Genomic DNA, 16,174 nt, shown 5'->3' with positions numbered 1-16,174 from the left:
GGATGACGTGCCATATTGGAAACTTTAAGGGATACGCTTAAAAATGTAATTATGTTCGTTTCTAAGGGTACTCAATTAAAAAGTGGATTCAAACAGCTTATGCGCCTTTGGCACGTTTTGTTTTAGGCGAGACCAAATGAGCTTGACAAAATTTTTTCACGCTTTCGCTCTAAAGCATACCCGATTTACTACAGATCAATTGTAGCGTAAGTAACATAATAACAATAAGGAAGACAATTAGTAAAAATATCACCGAACGGATTTTCAGAGTTATTGCTCAATAATAGTTTACTTTCTGCACAAAGCCCCCTAGCGTTTAATTATACGAAGGCAAAATACACTACTACCAAGGACGCTAATATACTAAATTCCGTTGCGAGTCCAAGTCGGAGCTGTACGAGAGTGTCAGGGTTGAGAAAAGGTTCGGTCAGAAAATGACCGTTAAAACAAGAGGAAGCGTAGTACAACTTGTTACTATCAAAAGTATTCACTTTTGTTATTATGTTACTGGTGGTTGTTCCTGGACCGTACCAAATGCTCTCTTAAATCAGTTATTCGATGATAATATTACGGCCCTTTGGCGGGGAATTAGTCTACGCCATTAACTGGGAGAATTCAGGTTCGATTTATTTGGAAGATGAAAGGTAATGATCCTCGACACAGCTACTCAGATGGACGCTGTTTTTCTTTGACATAAATTTGTAGTAGTTGTTACAAACCATGAGAGTCATATACTAAGAACTCGATCATTCTGATGGGATATGGTTAGCTTGTGAGGGCGTGTGAAAGGTTCGACACCGCTATGAAATGGTCGAGTACCCATTAAATTAATTATAACACGTTCGAACTTATCTCAAAAAAGGTAAAAGCTGTTTAAAAATCTAAAAACTTTATTTATTTCGTAAACATGGGCTAACCATTATCGCACTATGGAGAGGGATTTTGGGCTTTCTTTCCATATGAGATTTGCGTAACATACTTTGACACTGTAATAATTTACTACGATGACGTAACCTTCTAAACTTATATTTGAAATAGCTCTATCGAAAAAATACTCATTATTTACAAATATGATTTAAAATTTTAGTCGGATTTAAACTTGGTACGGATTTTTTCCCCTTTTGTAGTCTGTCGGTCTTTGAGACAGTTCTTCGTCATTATCGATGTGTCCAGCGTCGATATCGTGTCCTCCTCCTCCTCCTTGGGAGACTGGAAGGTGGGATCCATGGCCTCCAGGTCTTACGGATCCGGAAGGCCTGTTGTAAGTGCCAGAACCGCCGGTGCCAGTGCCAGAACCATAACCGGGTCGGTACACTCCGGAGCCTTGTCCTCCGGGATAGCCTCCGGAACCTTGTCCTCCGGGATAGCCTCCGGAACCTTGTCCTCCGGGATATCCCCCGGATCCTTGTCCTCCTGGATATCGACCGGAACCTTGTCCTCCTGGATATCCCCCGGAAACATGGTGGTGGTGATGATGTCCGCTTTGACTGGATCCACTGACGTAGTGACCGTGAGTATAGCTATTGTCTACATAACCATTTTGAGTGTGGCCGCAGTTGGACCCTATTTGGTCACGCGAGATGCCACCACTTGGAAATTGGTAATCGTTGTAAAGGTTTGACGGTATTTTTTCGATGATGCAACAAGCCAGGTAGTCGCTTTCGTCGTTGGCAGCCGTTCCGTAATCTCCGGAACTTTGGTGAATCTATAGTATTCGCGAATTCATTAGAATTTACAATAAACTTTTAATAAAAGCAGAATATAACTCAATCGCACCACTAGGGGTTTTCCCACAATGCTGTATTGTCCTCGAAGGGAAGCGCTTTCATCAGTAATTACCAAGCTTGTTACACCTTAAAAATTGAATTCGTTAAAATCTACGGTATTAAGATAATCAAATGTCTTAAAACAAGAAGCGTATGGATTACAAAGATAAAATTTATTTAAAGATAATATAACCTTAGCAGGGAAAGTCTAGCTTCACTGCTAAGGCTATACTACCTTTAAGAAAACCGAAAGGCCTTTATAAATTCTTATTTAAAAATCGACAAGCTCACGAGTTTCTTCTTTTAAGTACTTAATTAGTCTTACCTTCTTCATCGCATTCAATATTTCCAAAATCTCCCAAGTGTCTGACACCAGGTTTCAAGTTCTGAGGGTTGTAAACGGTACCCGTATTGCCACAACCTCCCGAAATATCGGCTCGTTCGTGGACTCGGAAACTGTGACTGTGGCCATTTTCTAAAAGGATAAAAATGAAATGTTAGTGGTCTTTCTCTCTATATAGGTATATATTTTATTCGTAATTTACCAATGACTTTCTGGTTTTTCGCCATTTTGGAAAGTTGCTGGGAAAAGTCTTCTCGGGCTTGGGAAACATCTTGGAGTCGTTCTGGTTTCTGAGACTCAGTCAGAGGTCCACTTTTTTCGTGATCTCCGTGCTCATTCACGTCAAATCCGGAAACTCGAACGTAAAGGTACAAAGTTGGAGAATTTCTCTGCGTAATTTTAGTTTTTGATTTAGTACATCAAGTGCAAAATTCCTATACAACCAAGTTAATACCTTCTGCTGTAGAATAACCCTTCCAGTTACGTTGCTTTTTGCTTTACTGTTAGGTTTCATGTTGCAAATAGCAAAGTCATATTCGTTGGGGTTGCGTACTATAATTCGAAAAATATAATAATTTTTTCGTGGGAGTAATAAAGCTTCTAATGAGGGAAGATGGTGTGTTTTCGTTTAAGTATTATCGATAACTTAATTATTTGGGCTTATTAATATCTCGACCTCTAGCGTGAAAAACTTCGGGTTGGTACTGGTTCGTTTTCACCTCGAGGCAGTTGAAGTTTTTAACACTCAAGGTCCAGCACGGAGTATCCTTGATCAAAAAGCGGTTCAAGCCAAGTTTAAGTAACCGCAATATTACCTCTGGGTGGACGCATAAAACTAGCAGGATAACCCGGTCTTCTGGGTCGCTGACTACCTTGTCCCGAGGGACCGGTTGAGTGACTTCCACCTTATAGTTGAAAAATTCTGTTAGATATTTTTACAGCGCTTGCCATGCCATTTAAATTTTACCCGATGGATGTGAGCCTCCACCTCCAATATGACTTCCCGATCCATCAGCGGGGTAGTGACCTACATGAGTTTGTTGTCGGTCAGTGACGAAATAATGTTTTACGGAAGGACGGTAGGCGATAGCTTACCATGATCACGATCCAATTGACAACGATTTTCCAGAGCCTGATGTACATGCTGGACATGATGATCCAACATTTCCTTCAAGGTAAGAAAGTTGGTGCTCATCTGAGTGATGTTATCCTTGATTTGATCGAGTGTAATTCGCTGTTGCTCTCTTATTTCAGCGCTCAAGTCATTTCCTTTTTCACCGCTCGTTAAGTCATCCGTCTTTCGGTAGGGACTCTTGACGCCCGCTCGGACATCGCTGAAGAGCAAGAATATGCCCAAGCAGAGGAACGCGAAGGACGAGTAGGAGAACATGGTTTGTTGTTAGCTGAACGCGTTCTGCCTAAAACAGCTAATTTCTTTCGCGTTTTAAACTAAAAATCGGGAGATTATGAGGCCAGATTGAAGACGTCGTTTTACAGATATCAGCCGACGTCCGCCTGAAATTCCTGGAAATTTGGATATTGAATGTCAAGATTAAGGAGAAGTTATACTGTCTCGTAAACATGTGGGTTATCTGCAAAGCTTAAACGTATAAAGATTGGGTATTCTGTATCAGAGTAAAATTTGGGTTTCGTAACTATATCTTTTTGGTTCACTATGTTAAATTTGAATATGAAACCGCTGTTTGTTTGTCCTAATTCTGCCTCTTCTTTTAAATCGAAACTTATATTGGAAACTTTAATTATGGCCCAAAAGGTTTTAATTTAAATATTTCCCTAACAACCTTGTTTTTGTTATGATTCATAGAAAATGTCGTCTGCTTAGAGAGCAATTCAAAAGACAAAACTCAACAACGAACAGTTTTTAACATTTTTAATGTAGTGTTTTTTAATTAAAAATGGCGAATAATTCAGATTTTTATAAAGTACAGTAAAACTATATGAAGTTGTGTGAAAAGAATGAGCTACCTTTGTTTTATGACTAAGAAATGCATGATGGAACGGTAAAAACCAAGGCTTACAAACTAATGAATCAATGATTCATAGCAGTAACAGTTAGCTAGCTCACCTTGACAAAAAGGAATGGTACCCCATAAGAAAATTAAAAATCCATTTGCTTTTTTTGTGGTATTACTTGTTGTTTGTGCCTGACTGACTGTTATGAATGCAAGTTATGTAGTTCTATAAAGCTCAACTCTTTTGCAAATCAAAACAAAATCCGTCATTAACAGGAAGAAAATGAAGTGCTGAAAGAAGAACTTCGTAGGATCTTAGTTTTGCTTGAATCAAGCCAAGTAGAAAAAAATGAAATTGGTGTCAAATACCAGCTTCTTAGTAAAAGGGTAAGCTATTAATCGTTTTTAAATATTTAGGTCAGATAATTATAATTTTTGTAATTGTTATTTTTCAGTTGGAAGAAGTTCTTCAGTTGCAAGTTGATGATTTGGAAATGGATGATAATTATCAACTTGAGCTAATCAGGCATAAGACTGAATGGAAGAATGAGTTGGTAGATGAACTTACGCATTATAGAAATAGACTCGCAGAGTGCCATGACCAACATTCGAAACAAGCTCGGGTAATTCTTGATCTGCAGAAGAAGGTAAGATTCAAATTTTAAATGTTATATATGAAACTGAAACCATTCATAAAATAAATATGCAGCAAAGAAATAATGTACTGAAAAATACAGGGCACTGCTATTAATAAGAGGAGATAAATTGGAGTTGGGTTATGCTTTAACATTAGTTTTTTCCTTGGAACCCATGTACTGAGAATAGACTACTTCTAAAGGAGCTTGTATAACAAATGTTAAGTTAAATATAGTCAATTAAAAGTACCCACTGATATTCATTTATTAGGCAAGTTAAGCTCTCTCTTACAAATGTGTAGGATTGTAGATTGTCTTATTTTGGACAGACTGTTCCAGTTCTCCCTACTGCTAATCTGTCTATTATTTAATATTAAGTTAATTACAACACAACATCAATTTTGCCTACCAGAAAATATATGTTAAAGGGGAAAGATCAATCTTATCATTGCAGTTCTAAGTTTATGGGAATATTTTTTATGACCTTTGATAAAACCCAAAAAAATATTGATTAAAAATAATTGCTGGCAAGAAATAGAAACTCTAACGCCTGATTCATTTCTCTTTCTGACCCCAAAAACTTGGATATAAAGAAAAGTTCTCTATAATGAAACTCCACACTCTTTCACATATTGGTGTTACAATTTTCTCCCTTATTTAAACACAGCCCCGATAATAATATAGGATTTTGTGGTGGAAGAGTCACCATGGGAACCCTGGGATGTTCTCCACCCCCTTTTGCTCCCCGGATTCAATTCTCTATGCCTTTTGCAAATCCATACCCTCTATTTTCCCAACCAATGATCTACGCAATCAAACAAGCGATATGTAGTTGCAAAAAGAGTGTAGTTTCTCCTTTATGAACTTTGGATTTTGGAAGCGCCGGCGTTTTTCTTCTCCCCACTTTGGGATTACTTTTTTTTAATTTTTTTTGCTCAAGTTCGTTTAAAACGCAAAACGAATTTCTGGTATTTTATTACAAAAAGTTAGTGCTTGTTTTCCTACCGACGTATTTTTTTGACATGAGTTCTCAATCTGATGGAAAGTTTCTACGAATTAAGCGTCAGAGAGAGAGTTTGGATTTGGAATTCAGAAATTAGAAGGCGGCGAAATGAGGTAGAGGATAACGATTAAATTTTGATTTGATGACTCTGGGGGCTTTTTTTTTACCCTTTGACTGTTATCTTTGACGCGGGAGATTAGATTGCTCTTCGTAGTTAACCGCCGTTTTTTATTATGAAATATGAACCCTTGTTTTAGATTTATGTTAGGCATTTAAATGAGTTATATGTTCAATTTGAAAGGATTTAACATTTATAAAAACAGATTTTGAGTGAAAAGTAGATGTAAAAGTAGACAGTTTAACACCTTGGATTGGGGTTATTATTAACATTAAATATACTCATATATTACATTTGAAACAAACCTTTCCTTATTTATGGTAATCTTTAAATAATTTACCGTCAGCGAGGTAGACAGGGAGAGGTACATGGGGCACGTGCCCCCCCACAATTTTTTCTCTCAATAGTGTGCCACCCCCCCTCCGAACCAAATTCCTGGCTACGCCACTGTTTATGGTAATTTTCAAATTATTTTTAGCATTTTCCAAATTATTTTTTTAGCATTTTCCAAATTATTTTTTTAGCATTTTCCAAATTATTTTTTTAGCATTTTCCAAATTATTTTTAGCTTTTTCCAAATTATTTTTAGCATTTTCCAAATTATTTTTAGCATTTTCCAAATTATTTTTAGCATTTTCCAATTTATTTTTAGCATTTTACAAATTATTTTTAGCATTTTACAAATTATTTTTAGCATTTTACAAATGTTTTTTTGGTGTTTTCCAAATTATTTTAGGCGTTTTACCAATTATTTTATGGTAATTGATTAATGATTAATTTTTTCTTGGTTAGTTAGCTTGGGCTTATAAACAAAACATTAGAGTGCTTTTACATTAAATAAAGATCTTAAAATTAACAATGGAAAATTTAATATAAATATTTTTATAGGTGGTGCAATATCAAGAACGCACTGTTTCAGAGTGTGAAAATTTTGAAGAAATTAGCGTAAAATCAATTGCTATGGCTGAGTCTCAAGATGAAAAAGATGCTGTTACTTCTGGCTCGGTTTCAACAGATTTCAATAATATAAACTTGCAGTTGCTAGAAGAAAGAAATAGGTACTATATAAAAGGAATATTAATTAAAAAGTTTGATAATTAAACCTTTTTTCTGTAATTTTTTCTAGATCAAAATCCTTGTCAGAAGTAAACTCTATGTTGAGGGATCAACTAGAAGCAGCCACTACTGCCAATCAAGTACTAACTACGGACATTCATAGATTAACTAGGGAATGGCAAAAGACAAGGCAGGAATTAGATGAAAAAGAAGGCCAGTGGCGGGAGGAAGAACAGGTTTAGTATTTTTATGATTTTATTGTTTAAATTAAAAATTTAAGGCACGATTTATGTTCACAGTCATTCAACGCATATTTCACCAAAGAACATCATCAACTATTGACATTATGGCATCATATCATTCAATTCAGACAAGATTTCGGGGAGCTTCGTACAACCACGGAGAGAGAATTAGGTTCTATGAGGTCAAACTTGCGACAAGCAACTCACACCGCTACAAATGCCTGTTTTACTCTTTATGCCAATGCTCCGATGCAAGTAACGGATCCTGCCAGTTGGGAAATGCAAAGAAAAGTGCAGGAAAATGCAAATTTGAGGCTCAAATTTAATGCGGAGAAAGAAGAATTTATAGAAAAGTGTGTAAACTTTTTCATTTTTATTCATTTTTCTTTTACAATTTGTATAATATACTTTTTTAGAATTAAAGAACTAACTGTTCAAATGGAAAGAAAAACATCATTACTCGATGAAAAGGACAAAGTTATAAGTGCATTGAACAAAACTGTGCAAACTCTTGAGTTCTCCAAGCTGGAACCGGTTGAAAATCCAGCTTTGAATAAATCTCAACAAGAACTAAGCTACTTAATTGGCGTATTAAGATCCATAGGGCAACTAGTCGTAGAAGATTCGGAGCAACAAATACACACTCGTCAACTACAATATCTTCTATCTTATTCTTCAGATTCTTCTATTGAAAATTCAAAGTATATAAAATGAAGTTATTGTGAAAGAGTTTTTGTTTTAATTTACCTTTAATTTTCAGTACAAGTACCTTAGAATCCAGACTGCCTGTTGTGTATAACTTATCGAGTATTGGCGAAACAACTCTAACTGCTGTGAATGCCTGTTTGAGCAAAAAGAGGATTCAACTCGAAGTAAATACATTTTAAGTACACATTATTTAATATTACATTCATGTTAATTAATATTATTCCCCTAGGAATTAAAAACTAAATTAGTTACTACGCAAGAACAAATCAAAAGCTTAAAAAAATCGTTGGAAGAATGCGAGGAGGAGAAAAGAAACGTTCATAGGCAAAACACCCAATTAACATCGAGGATAGAATTAATGTAAGGTGTTTTTGGTTTTATACCTATTACTAATTTAATCTCATGTGATTTATTTTGGATCTATATCTACAGCGTCCAAGATATACAAAATTCAATTCGTGATAAAGATAGAATTAGATCAGCACTTGATGACACTGGAAGTGAACGTACCTTGCTGGAACACACCCGACAAATTTTGAATGAACAAGTAGAAGCTCTGAATGCAGAAAATGATCGTTTATACACCAAACTCAGAGATGTTCAGGACAATTTAGAAGAAGTTAATTCTGAAAGAGATACTTTAAAATTTCAGCAGAAACACACGGAAGAAGAGCTTAAAAGATGGTAAATTCGTCTAGAAATTTTTCAGTTAATGGCGAATTATTTTTAAATGAAACTCTTATCTGAAATTTAGCAATCAACAAATTTCAAAGTTAAACGAAGATGTAATGAAGCAAACCAGTGAAATTCGATCATTATCGAACTCTTTGAACAGAATAACATTTGAGAAAGACTTGCTAATTAGAGAGAAGACTGAATTTGGTAAGTTTGTAAAATCGTTCTGTTAATTTTTTCATATATATTCTTTTTTGTAGAGAAAAAGATTGAAGAAATGGAAAATTTGAATAGACAACTTCGGTCTGACAATAGAACGTTTAAAGATGAAAATGAATCACTGTATGAGAATATACAAACACTAAAAAACGAAAATGACTATCTAAATAAGGAAAAAGATGAAAATCTAACAAATATAAATTTGGTATTTGCTATTTTTTTTCAATTTATGCTTTTGAAAAATAAAATTTATTTTAATTTTCTGTAGCTGAAAGAAGAAAAAACTCGGCTCAATCGTGATAAAGTTGAACTTGAACGAGACAGTCAACAGCTAAAGCTAAAAATATCGAACTTAGAACAACGTGAAGCGGAAAATATCGCTAAAATTAGCAATTTACACGTATCTTTGGATGGAACTGATACGGCCAGGCAGCAAGTAGAGCTAGAAAACAATAAGTTGCTAAGAATTAAGGAGGAATTGGAAGTTCTTTTAACAATGGTAGGTAACTTTATGTTGCAGTGCAGCGTTTTATCAGTTAAAATTTTTTTTACACTTTTTATAGGCTAACCATCAGAAGGAAAAAGTGACTGAAGAACTGGTTGAAATGAAGAAAGATGTCACCTCCCTCCGTGAATCTTGTCAAAAATTAGAAAGAGATAAAGAAGCTCTGGCTTTAGAGAAATCAGATCTCGAAGTTCGCTACCAGTCATTAGAGGAAGAGCTGAAAGACTGCATTGATATGTTGAATATTTTGAAAGGCGAAAAAGAGAGACTGGAAAGTGCGTTGTATTTGAGCAATCAGGCTTTGACTTCACTGGAAGCCAAAAAGGATGAATTGGAACATGAAGTTAATGAACTGAAAAACAAAGAGGAGTCTCTAATTGGTCAGTGATTCATTCAATCATAAGTAACAAAATATCTAAAAGTATGCTACTGAAGTTTTCAAACCAGAAATTTTTCACTATTCACTGTTTTATTGAGATAGTCACTCCCAGGCTAATATGATGGCGATAAATACAATTGAAATAATTTTTAGATCTCAAATTATAAATAACTACCTCTAGGAAAAAAGAGAAAGTTATTAAAAAAAAAACCTTGATGGCATTTCAATTAAAAAGCTGGTGAATAACGGAAATATATTTTGAAAATTAACTGTAGTATTATTCAAAAAATGAACTGGTATCAAAAAACATCAGAATAGAACGTGTTATACTTACGGTATTATGTTACTTGTGTTTACAGGTACAGAAAATTAACAAAATATTGTTTTTTTAGTTCAACTAAGTGAAAGTAGAAAACAAAGGGAAACTGATTTGGCCGTTCATACTAAAACTAAAGAACTGCTTGGGCTAAAAGTTCAGGAGCTACAAGAGGAATTTAAAAAGAGTTTGAAACAGGAAGAAGAGAAACGAAAATTAGAAGTTGAAAAGATTGATAAGGAAAAGGTGAATTAGCAATTCATAACTTTCAAAAAGTGATAGAATATTATCCAAGGGGTTGGACATTGCTTTTTTGCTTATGTTATTTTAGATTTTTTTTAGGATTTTCGTTATATATAGAAAGGAAAATCTAGAATTATTATTAAAATTTTATGCTAGATATTGCCATATTTTTAACATAATTTTTAATTTACACAGTCTGAACTTGAAGGTCATATGCGCTCTGAGCAGAATAATTTGCAGCTAGTTTGGGAAGAAAAGTTGGAAGAAACCATGAAAGCTCACGAAAAAGAGATGGAAGCTAAACAAAAAGAGAGTAGGAATACTCTACAGGCGATGCAAGAACGATTGAATATCTTGGAAATGGAAAAGAAACAGGTGAAGATGAATACGTAATTCTCTGCTTATACTAAATAAGTATATTAATTGTTCTTAATTTTATATCCATTTAGATTGAATCTCTGTCGTCCAAGGAATATAAAGCTTTTGAACAAAAACTAACATCATTGAAAAAGGATTTAAATGAGAAGGAAGAAGAATTGAAACAAGAGAGAAAGAAAAGTCAAGAAGTGATTGAACGAGAACAGCTATTACAGAGTGAAATTCAAACTCAACTTAAAAGTGCTAAAACAGAGCTGCAAAACACAGTGTACTTACTATTATTAAACCCATTTTTTGTTGAACTTATTTTAATTTGTTTCTGATCCATTTAGATCTACGTATAGTAAAGAATTGAAAGATGTTAGGAATCAGTTGATCGAGGTACAGAGTCAAAGAGAGTCTCTTTCTCAGAGCTGCTCTATGTTAAAGAGCCAAGTAACAAATTTAGAAGAAACAAGGGATGAATTGAAACAGTTGTTAGCCCAGGCAGAGAGACAATCTAAAGAACGTAAGGACATTCTTTTTAAATTTTTATTAATCCAAACAAATAAAACCATGTAATTTATTATTTTAACGCAGTGCTTTTACAACACGAGAGTGTGAAAAATGAAAGTATGGTGAATGAAAAATGGCTTCGAGAAGAGAAAATAGAAAGGGAAAATATTTCATCCGAGTGCCAAGAGTTAAGAATCAAAATTAAAGAGAATGAAATGAACAAAATTGAACTGAACAAAACTATTGATAATTTGAAGCAGACTTTAACAAGTAAACACGTACGAATCTTTTAAAGCATTTCAAAGTTTATGAGTTATAAATATTTAAAAATTTCAAAGATACACAAGAAAATACGGCTGGCTTGTCAGTAGAGTGTCTGGAACTTAAGAAAACGTTGAGAGAAGTAGAGCACTCCCGAATGGAACTTAAAAGAGATTTGCAAATGTGCCAGAGGCAACTTTTAACGTTTAAAAATGATCTGACCAATAAAGATGAAGATATCGGCAATCATAAAGAACTTCAAAGACAATCTGAGCAACGAGAAATTGAACTGAGAAAGGAAGCCTCGAATGTGAAACAAAAAGTAATAAAAACTTAGAAAACATTAAATTATGCTCTTCAAATAATTAAACTCATTAAATGATAAAATTTAGCTCTTGGAATCAGAAGCTAATAGGGAAACCCTCCGAAAAGAAATTACAAACCTTCAAAGGAAAATATCTGACTTAGAGCACCGGATGAGGCTTCAACAGGAAACTCATAAATCAGCTTTGGAAGAAAGCTTTGCAGCTGAAAGGAGAGTGGAAGAACAAAAGAATAGTTTGGAGAAAAGCCTCTCAAACTGCCACGAACAAATCCACGAGCTTACGTTGAGGCTACGAAGTACAGAAGGAAAGGTTTACGCTACGGAAAAAAACTGCTCAAAGTCTGAAATGTCTAAACAAGAAATAGAGTCTAAATACTTGGCTTTACAAAACGTCCTTCGACAGACCTTAGGCATAGGATTGGAAAATGGTAAATGGATGTCACCTATGACTATTCCTGTTCATTCCCGTCGAAGCTCACCCATGAGACCAGTGGCTGAATTTACAAATTCTGGCAAAACTACTCCTGCCAGTAAAGAATCGAGCCCAAGAAGAGGGGATAGCCGGTCCAAAAGTTCATCACCTGCTAGACAGTTGGTGGTAACTGGTACTAGTTGGGCCTTAACTACAACTTCTGAGCTTGATCCTGACCTGGTTACATCTGCTCTTGAGGATTTAATTCAGAAAGCTTACAACTTGGAACGTGAGCAAGAGGAATGGAGGAGAAAATATAATAGCCTTCAACGTGCCTTGGAAGAAACTAAAGAAGAAAAGGAAACTGTTGAAATTAGATTTCAGCATTTGCAGAAAACTCTTAGTGACATTGAAAATGGTAAGTATTAGAGTAAATTTGGATTTGACCCTAAATTTATTATTAAATTCGAATTTTATTAATAACATAGAGAAACAAAATGTAAGTTTGGAGTTGTCTTCGACAAGAGCTAATATCTTACAACAAGAAGAAAGAATTCACCAGTTGGAAAAAGAACGAATTAGCATTAAGGACAGGGTTGCCATGCTGGAATCTAACTTGAATAGTGCTGAAAAAACTAAGAAACAACTACAGGAAAAGGCAATTCACTTGAAAAATTCCGCAGCTTCTTCCGATAAAGAGCGCAGAGATCTGGAAGAGGCGAAAATGAAAGTAGAGAATCAAACAACCACTTTAGTACTAAAAATTCAAATGTTGGAGTCTAATGTGGAACGTTCTCAAATGGTTTTAAGGGAGAAAACAGCTGAAAATGAGGTACATAATATCACAAGCATAATTTTGACTTAGCTTATTTTTTCACAACTTTAAGTTAGTTAAATTTTAACAGCTTTTGGAAGAGCAGATAATGGCAGCTAATAAAAAAATTGAGTCTTCGGAGGAAAAAGTGTTCACTTTGCAGAGAACTGTTGATAATTTAATGAGAGAACTAAGTAGTTCAAAAGACAATGAAAGAGATGCAAAGGACAAATTGCATATCGCTAGTCTTTCCATAAACGAAACTGCCAGTTCTTCTTACAGTGTTCAAGAGCAAAATAGAAAACTGAGAAACGATTATTCCAGATTGGAAAATGAGCGAGATTCTTTACAAAGAAGTTTGCAAGAGCAAAAGTAAGTTGTTACAGAAATTTCTAAAGCGTCTCCAGGATTTTTGTTGAACAAACCAGTAGACAATGATTTTTTTTCTGCATATTGTAGAAATTCCTTATTTGAATTGAAAAGAGAATGCCAATTTCTAACAGAAAAAACTGAAAAACTGCAAAAAGATTTAAGTTTCAGTGAAAGTAAAAGATTTGAAATGGAAAATCAATTAAAGCATGCCTCCAAAGTATGTATTTTTTTTTGACTTAACAAGTGGGTTATGTGGGGCAATATATTTAGTATTGACAATCTAAATGGATTTTGTTGTTTTACTAAATTATTTCGTTTTTAGAATGTATCAAAACGTGAAGAATTCGAAAGGGAATTTAGAAGCGAGATTTCGGAATCACGGGAAGAGCGAAAAATGTTGAAGGACGAGGTGGAACGCTTGAGACAATCTCTCAATCTCTCTGAAACTTTGAAAAACCAACTGGAAAAATCGCGTGCCAAATTCGAAAAGGAGAATTTCACGTTGCACAAGATGATTGAGAAATATGAGAAAGAGAGGTTATTCAGAAGTGATGACAATGCCAATCGATCCAGATTGGAGAAAACCGATATCGAAAAATCTCTCAGTATTCTGGAAAACGAAAATTTGGAGCTTCAACGCAAAGTTCAAACCCTCCAAGCTAAATTGGCCGAGTTGGAACAGCATCACAATCAACGTTTAAAAGAAATTAGCAATCTTCAACATCGAGAAGTAGCCATGGAACTTGAAAGAGTTCGAACTTCCCAACTGCAAGCTGAACAACTTCTAGAAGCCAGGGAAAAGACCAACAGACATCGTATTCTGGGCTTAGAACAACAAGTGGCAACCCTGAAAGATCAGTTAGCGGAAGAACATAGGCGATGGAGCCGTTTTCATCAACGACATCTGGCTGCTGATTCAGAAATCTCCCAATTAAGATCAATTCTGGATCACTCTTTACAAACAGTGTCAGAGGATCCTAATGCCCTAGAGAGGGAGTCAAGAAGATTGGACACGACTGTTGAAAGTCACATGATTCGATCGCCTTCTATCACCTTAACGACGCCGTCCAAACTCTCAAGGTCAACCTTGGCTATTGGAGGCAGAGTATCTACTCCAATTACAGTAGTAACCATGGATTCTCAGAATCAAAACACAGACACATCTAGCGTTAGAAGGCGCTTAGAAGCGTCGTTTTTAAACTGAAGAACACTTTTTAAATCTTTACCGCGTCCTTTACAAGTTTGAAAAATTATCGGCCAGTCATTAGCCATGTGAAGCATAACATAATGGTGGTACCGATGATTATTTGTAAAAATATGATAGAAGTAGTCAATTTGCACCTAACTTCACTGCCAGGTGTTCCTGAATAAGTATTTCAGAAATTATTCTAGTCTTCATCATTTGCGTTCATTTTTAGTTTCAAATACACTTTTTAGAATTACGAGTATTTTTCTACAAAGTCACAAGAATAAGCATTTATATTTTACTATAAATTTTGGAAAACGACTGCTAAGCATTTTAAGAAAACAGTATGTGTAACAGCAAACAGCTATCACTCAATTACTACTTATGTTTTTATGTCTGATTTAAGAGAGCTGCGTCTGTTCTGCATTTGTCAGAACTGAGTACTGATTGCCAACTCTTCATTATAACAGTTAATTTACTCATTTTAGTCTTAGAATCGTAAAATCTGTTTTTTTTTAGAAAGATACTTTTCGCTCCTCTGACTAACAAAGGAAGAATACAGTATTAAGAGAGTTAATACTTTGGTTCAAAATGATTTCTAAACGTATGTGCAATTTTATTTTTATTAAATGTTTTACCTTTTTAAAAAATATTAATTTTGCTTATTTACATGCATACGCCGACTTTCTATTTCCGTTTTGCCCAATTGGGATGGTACATTGCTAGTTTTTCCAACTTTTGAATTTTTGTTTTTCGGTTGAACTTTTATCTGTTGTACAAAGATAATTTTGAACGAGTAGACAGCTTTCATATATTCAATTTAAAACTGTCGGCAGGTGGCGCTACTTATGACCAAAATTTAAACTACGCACGAAGCTTATAAGGTATATAACTGTTTACAGGAATCCATACCTCTACTTGGAATGCTTATCCTGGCAGATTTTCGTCTCGATGTGGCTGACGGTTCTTTTGACGTCACTATGGTTCACTTAACCAACAACTACGTGAGACGGGAGCGCGCGCAGAGGGGATTTCTCGTAAGTGGGGCCAGAGCCATCAGTGTGATCTTACCATTCGCGATACGGCAGGATAAACATTCCAAGTAGAGCTATGAATTCCTGCTGTTCAGTTAACTGAATCTGGTGAGAATAATTATAGCAGATTACTTGGGATAATGAATTAGATGCAATTTGAGATAAGATTGCTGGGTGAGGAAAACATATCAACCTGATCCGAGTAACTGAGTATCTTCAAAGATTTGAAAATTACGACCTTATTACAGTGGCGTAGCCAGGATTTTGTTTCGGGGTGGGGGGGGGGGGGCACGCCATTGAAAAAAAAGTAAACAAATAAAAATATTTGTACGTACGACCATACGTTTCCTGTGCCCCCCCCCTGGCTACGCCACTGCCTTATTAACCTTCTCAGTTGGCCATTGGAAGCACTACACATAGCTATGATATATGACTTAAGCTTAGTTTTTCTACTAGTCGTTTTTTATCCTCGTAAACTTGTAATTAATGTTCGATTGCCCCACCCTTTGTTTCTTTTGGCGGTGGTCCTGCTGTTGAAAACAACTGGTTTTTGGGTGAAGAATTCATTGAAGTTGCTTTTGGACATTTACTCTTTATCGACAAGAAGTTTGCGTAACGGCCAGGATTTTGGCATACAATTGAAAATAAAAACAATTGTACATCCAACCATACGTTTCGCTTGGCATGATTCCATTGTGCTTTCCCTGGCTACGCCT

At 35.2% G+C, this 16,174-nt stretch overlaps 2 protein-coding genes across 4 annotated transcripts; one reads left to right on the top strand and one right to left on the bottom strand.

Moving 5' to 3' along the window:
- Positions 1–872: 872 nt before the first annotated feature.
- On the bottom strand, positions 873–3,544 carry LOC149925473 (uncharacterized). Its single transcript, XM_090161523.1, has 8 exons — positions 3,205–3,544; positions 3,077–3,136; positions 2,925–3,014; positions 2,564–2,661; positions 2,312–2,498; positions 2,092–2,241; positions 1,777–1,853; positions 873–1,705 (listed from the first exon to the last, which is right to left on the bottom strand). The coding sequence occupies exons 1-8, from the start codon at positions 3,497–3,499 to the stop codon at positions 1,094–1,096; spliced, it is 1,569 nt and encodes a 522-aa protein (XP_090017649.1). The 5' UTR covers positions 3,500–3,544; the 3' UTR covers positions 873–1,093.
- A 447-nt stretch (positions 3,545–3,991) lies between these two features.
- LOC149925472 (uncharacterized) lies at positions 3,992–15,030 on the top strand. Of its 3 annotated transcripts, XM_090161520.1 has the most exons (25): positions 3,992–4,130; positions 4,359–4,469; positions 4,538–4,729; positions 6,727–6,896; positions 6,965–7,130; positions 7,194–7,489; positions 7,553–7,837; positions 7,897–8,008; positions 8,074–8,204; positions 8,277–8,528; positions 8,599–8,726; positions 8,780–8,943; positions 9,007–9,237; positions 9,302–9,623; positions 10,015–10,184; positions 10,377–10,556; positions 10,631–10,827; positions 10,892–11,067; positions 11,139–11,324; positions 11,393–11,637; positions 11,708–12,470; positions 12,541–12,884; positions 12,958–13,238; positions 13,326–13,455; positions 13,561–15,030. In XM_090161520.1, the coding sequence occupies exons 1-25, from the start codon at positions 4,116–4,118 to the stop codon at positions 14,440–14,442; spliced, it is 6,129 nt and encodes a 2,042-aa protein (XP_090017646.1). In that variant the 5' UTR covers positions 3,992–4,115; the 3' UTR covers positions 14,443–15,030. The 3 variants fall into 3 exon arrangements, with proteins under 3 accessions (XP_090017646.1, XP_090017647.1, XP_090017648.1); XM_090161521.1 differs by lacking the exons at positions 3,992–4,130; positions 4,359–4,469; positions 4,538–4,729 and adding an exon at positions 5,736–5,833; XM_090161522.1 differs by lacking the exons at positions 3,992–4,130; positions 4,359–4,469; positions 4,538–4,729 and adding an exon at positions 6,070–6,294.
- Positions 15,031–16,174: the final 1,144 nt, after the last annotated feature.

Source organism: Leiobunum rupestre, chromosome 10 (assembly GCF_980474605.1).
Source record: "Leiobunum rupestre chromosome 10, qqLeiRupe1.1.hap1, whole genome shotgun sequence".
Lineage (NCBI taxonomy): Eukaryota > Metazoa > Arthropoda > Arachnida > Opiliones > Sclerosomatidae > Leiobunum > Leiobunum rupestre.
Note: the sequence above shows the minus strand (reverse complement) of the source record. Positions and strands in the feature narration are given on the sequence as shown.

Excerpts from the sequence above, each read along its gene's own strand:
- LOC149925473 (XM_090161523.1), bottom strand. The coding sequence starts at position 3,499 with ATGTTCTCCTACTCGTCCTTCGCGTTCCTCTGCTTGGGCATATTCTTG. Across the intron at positions 1,854-2,091 it reads TATTGAATGCGATGAAGAAG|GTGTAACAAGCTTGGTAATT; the intron begins GTAAGACTAATT and ends TCAATTTTTAAG. Across the intron at positions 1,706-1,776 it reads TTGTGGGAAAACCCCTAGTG|ATTCACCAAAGTTCCGGAGA; the intron begins GTGCGATTGAGT and ends CGAATACTATAG.
- LOC149925472 (XM_090161520.1), top strand. Across the intron at positions 9,238-9,301 it reads TGGAAGTTCTTTTAACAATG|GCTAACCATCAGAAGGAAAA; the intron begins GTAGGTAACTTT and ends CACTTTTTATAG. Across the intron at positions 10,185-10,376 it reads AAAAGATTGATAAGGAAAAG|TCTGAACTTGAAGGTCATAT; the intron begins GTGAATTAGCAA and ends TAATTTACACAG.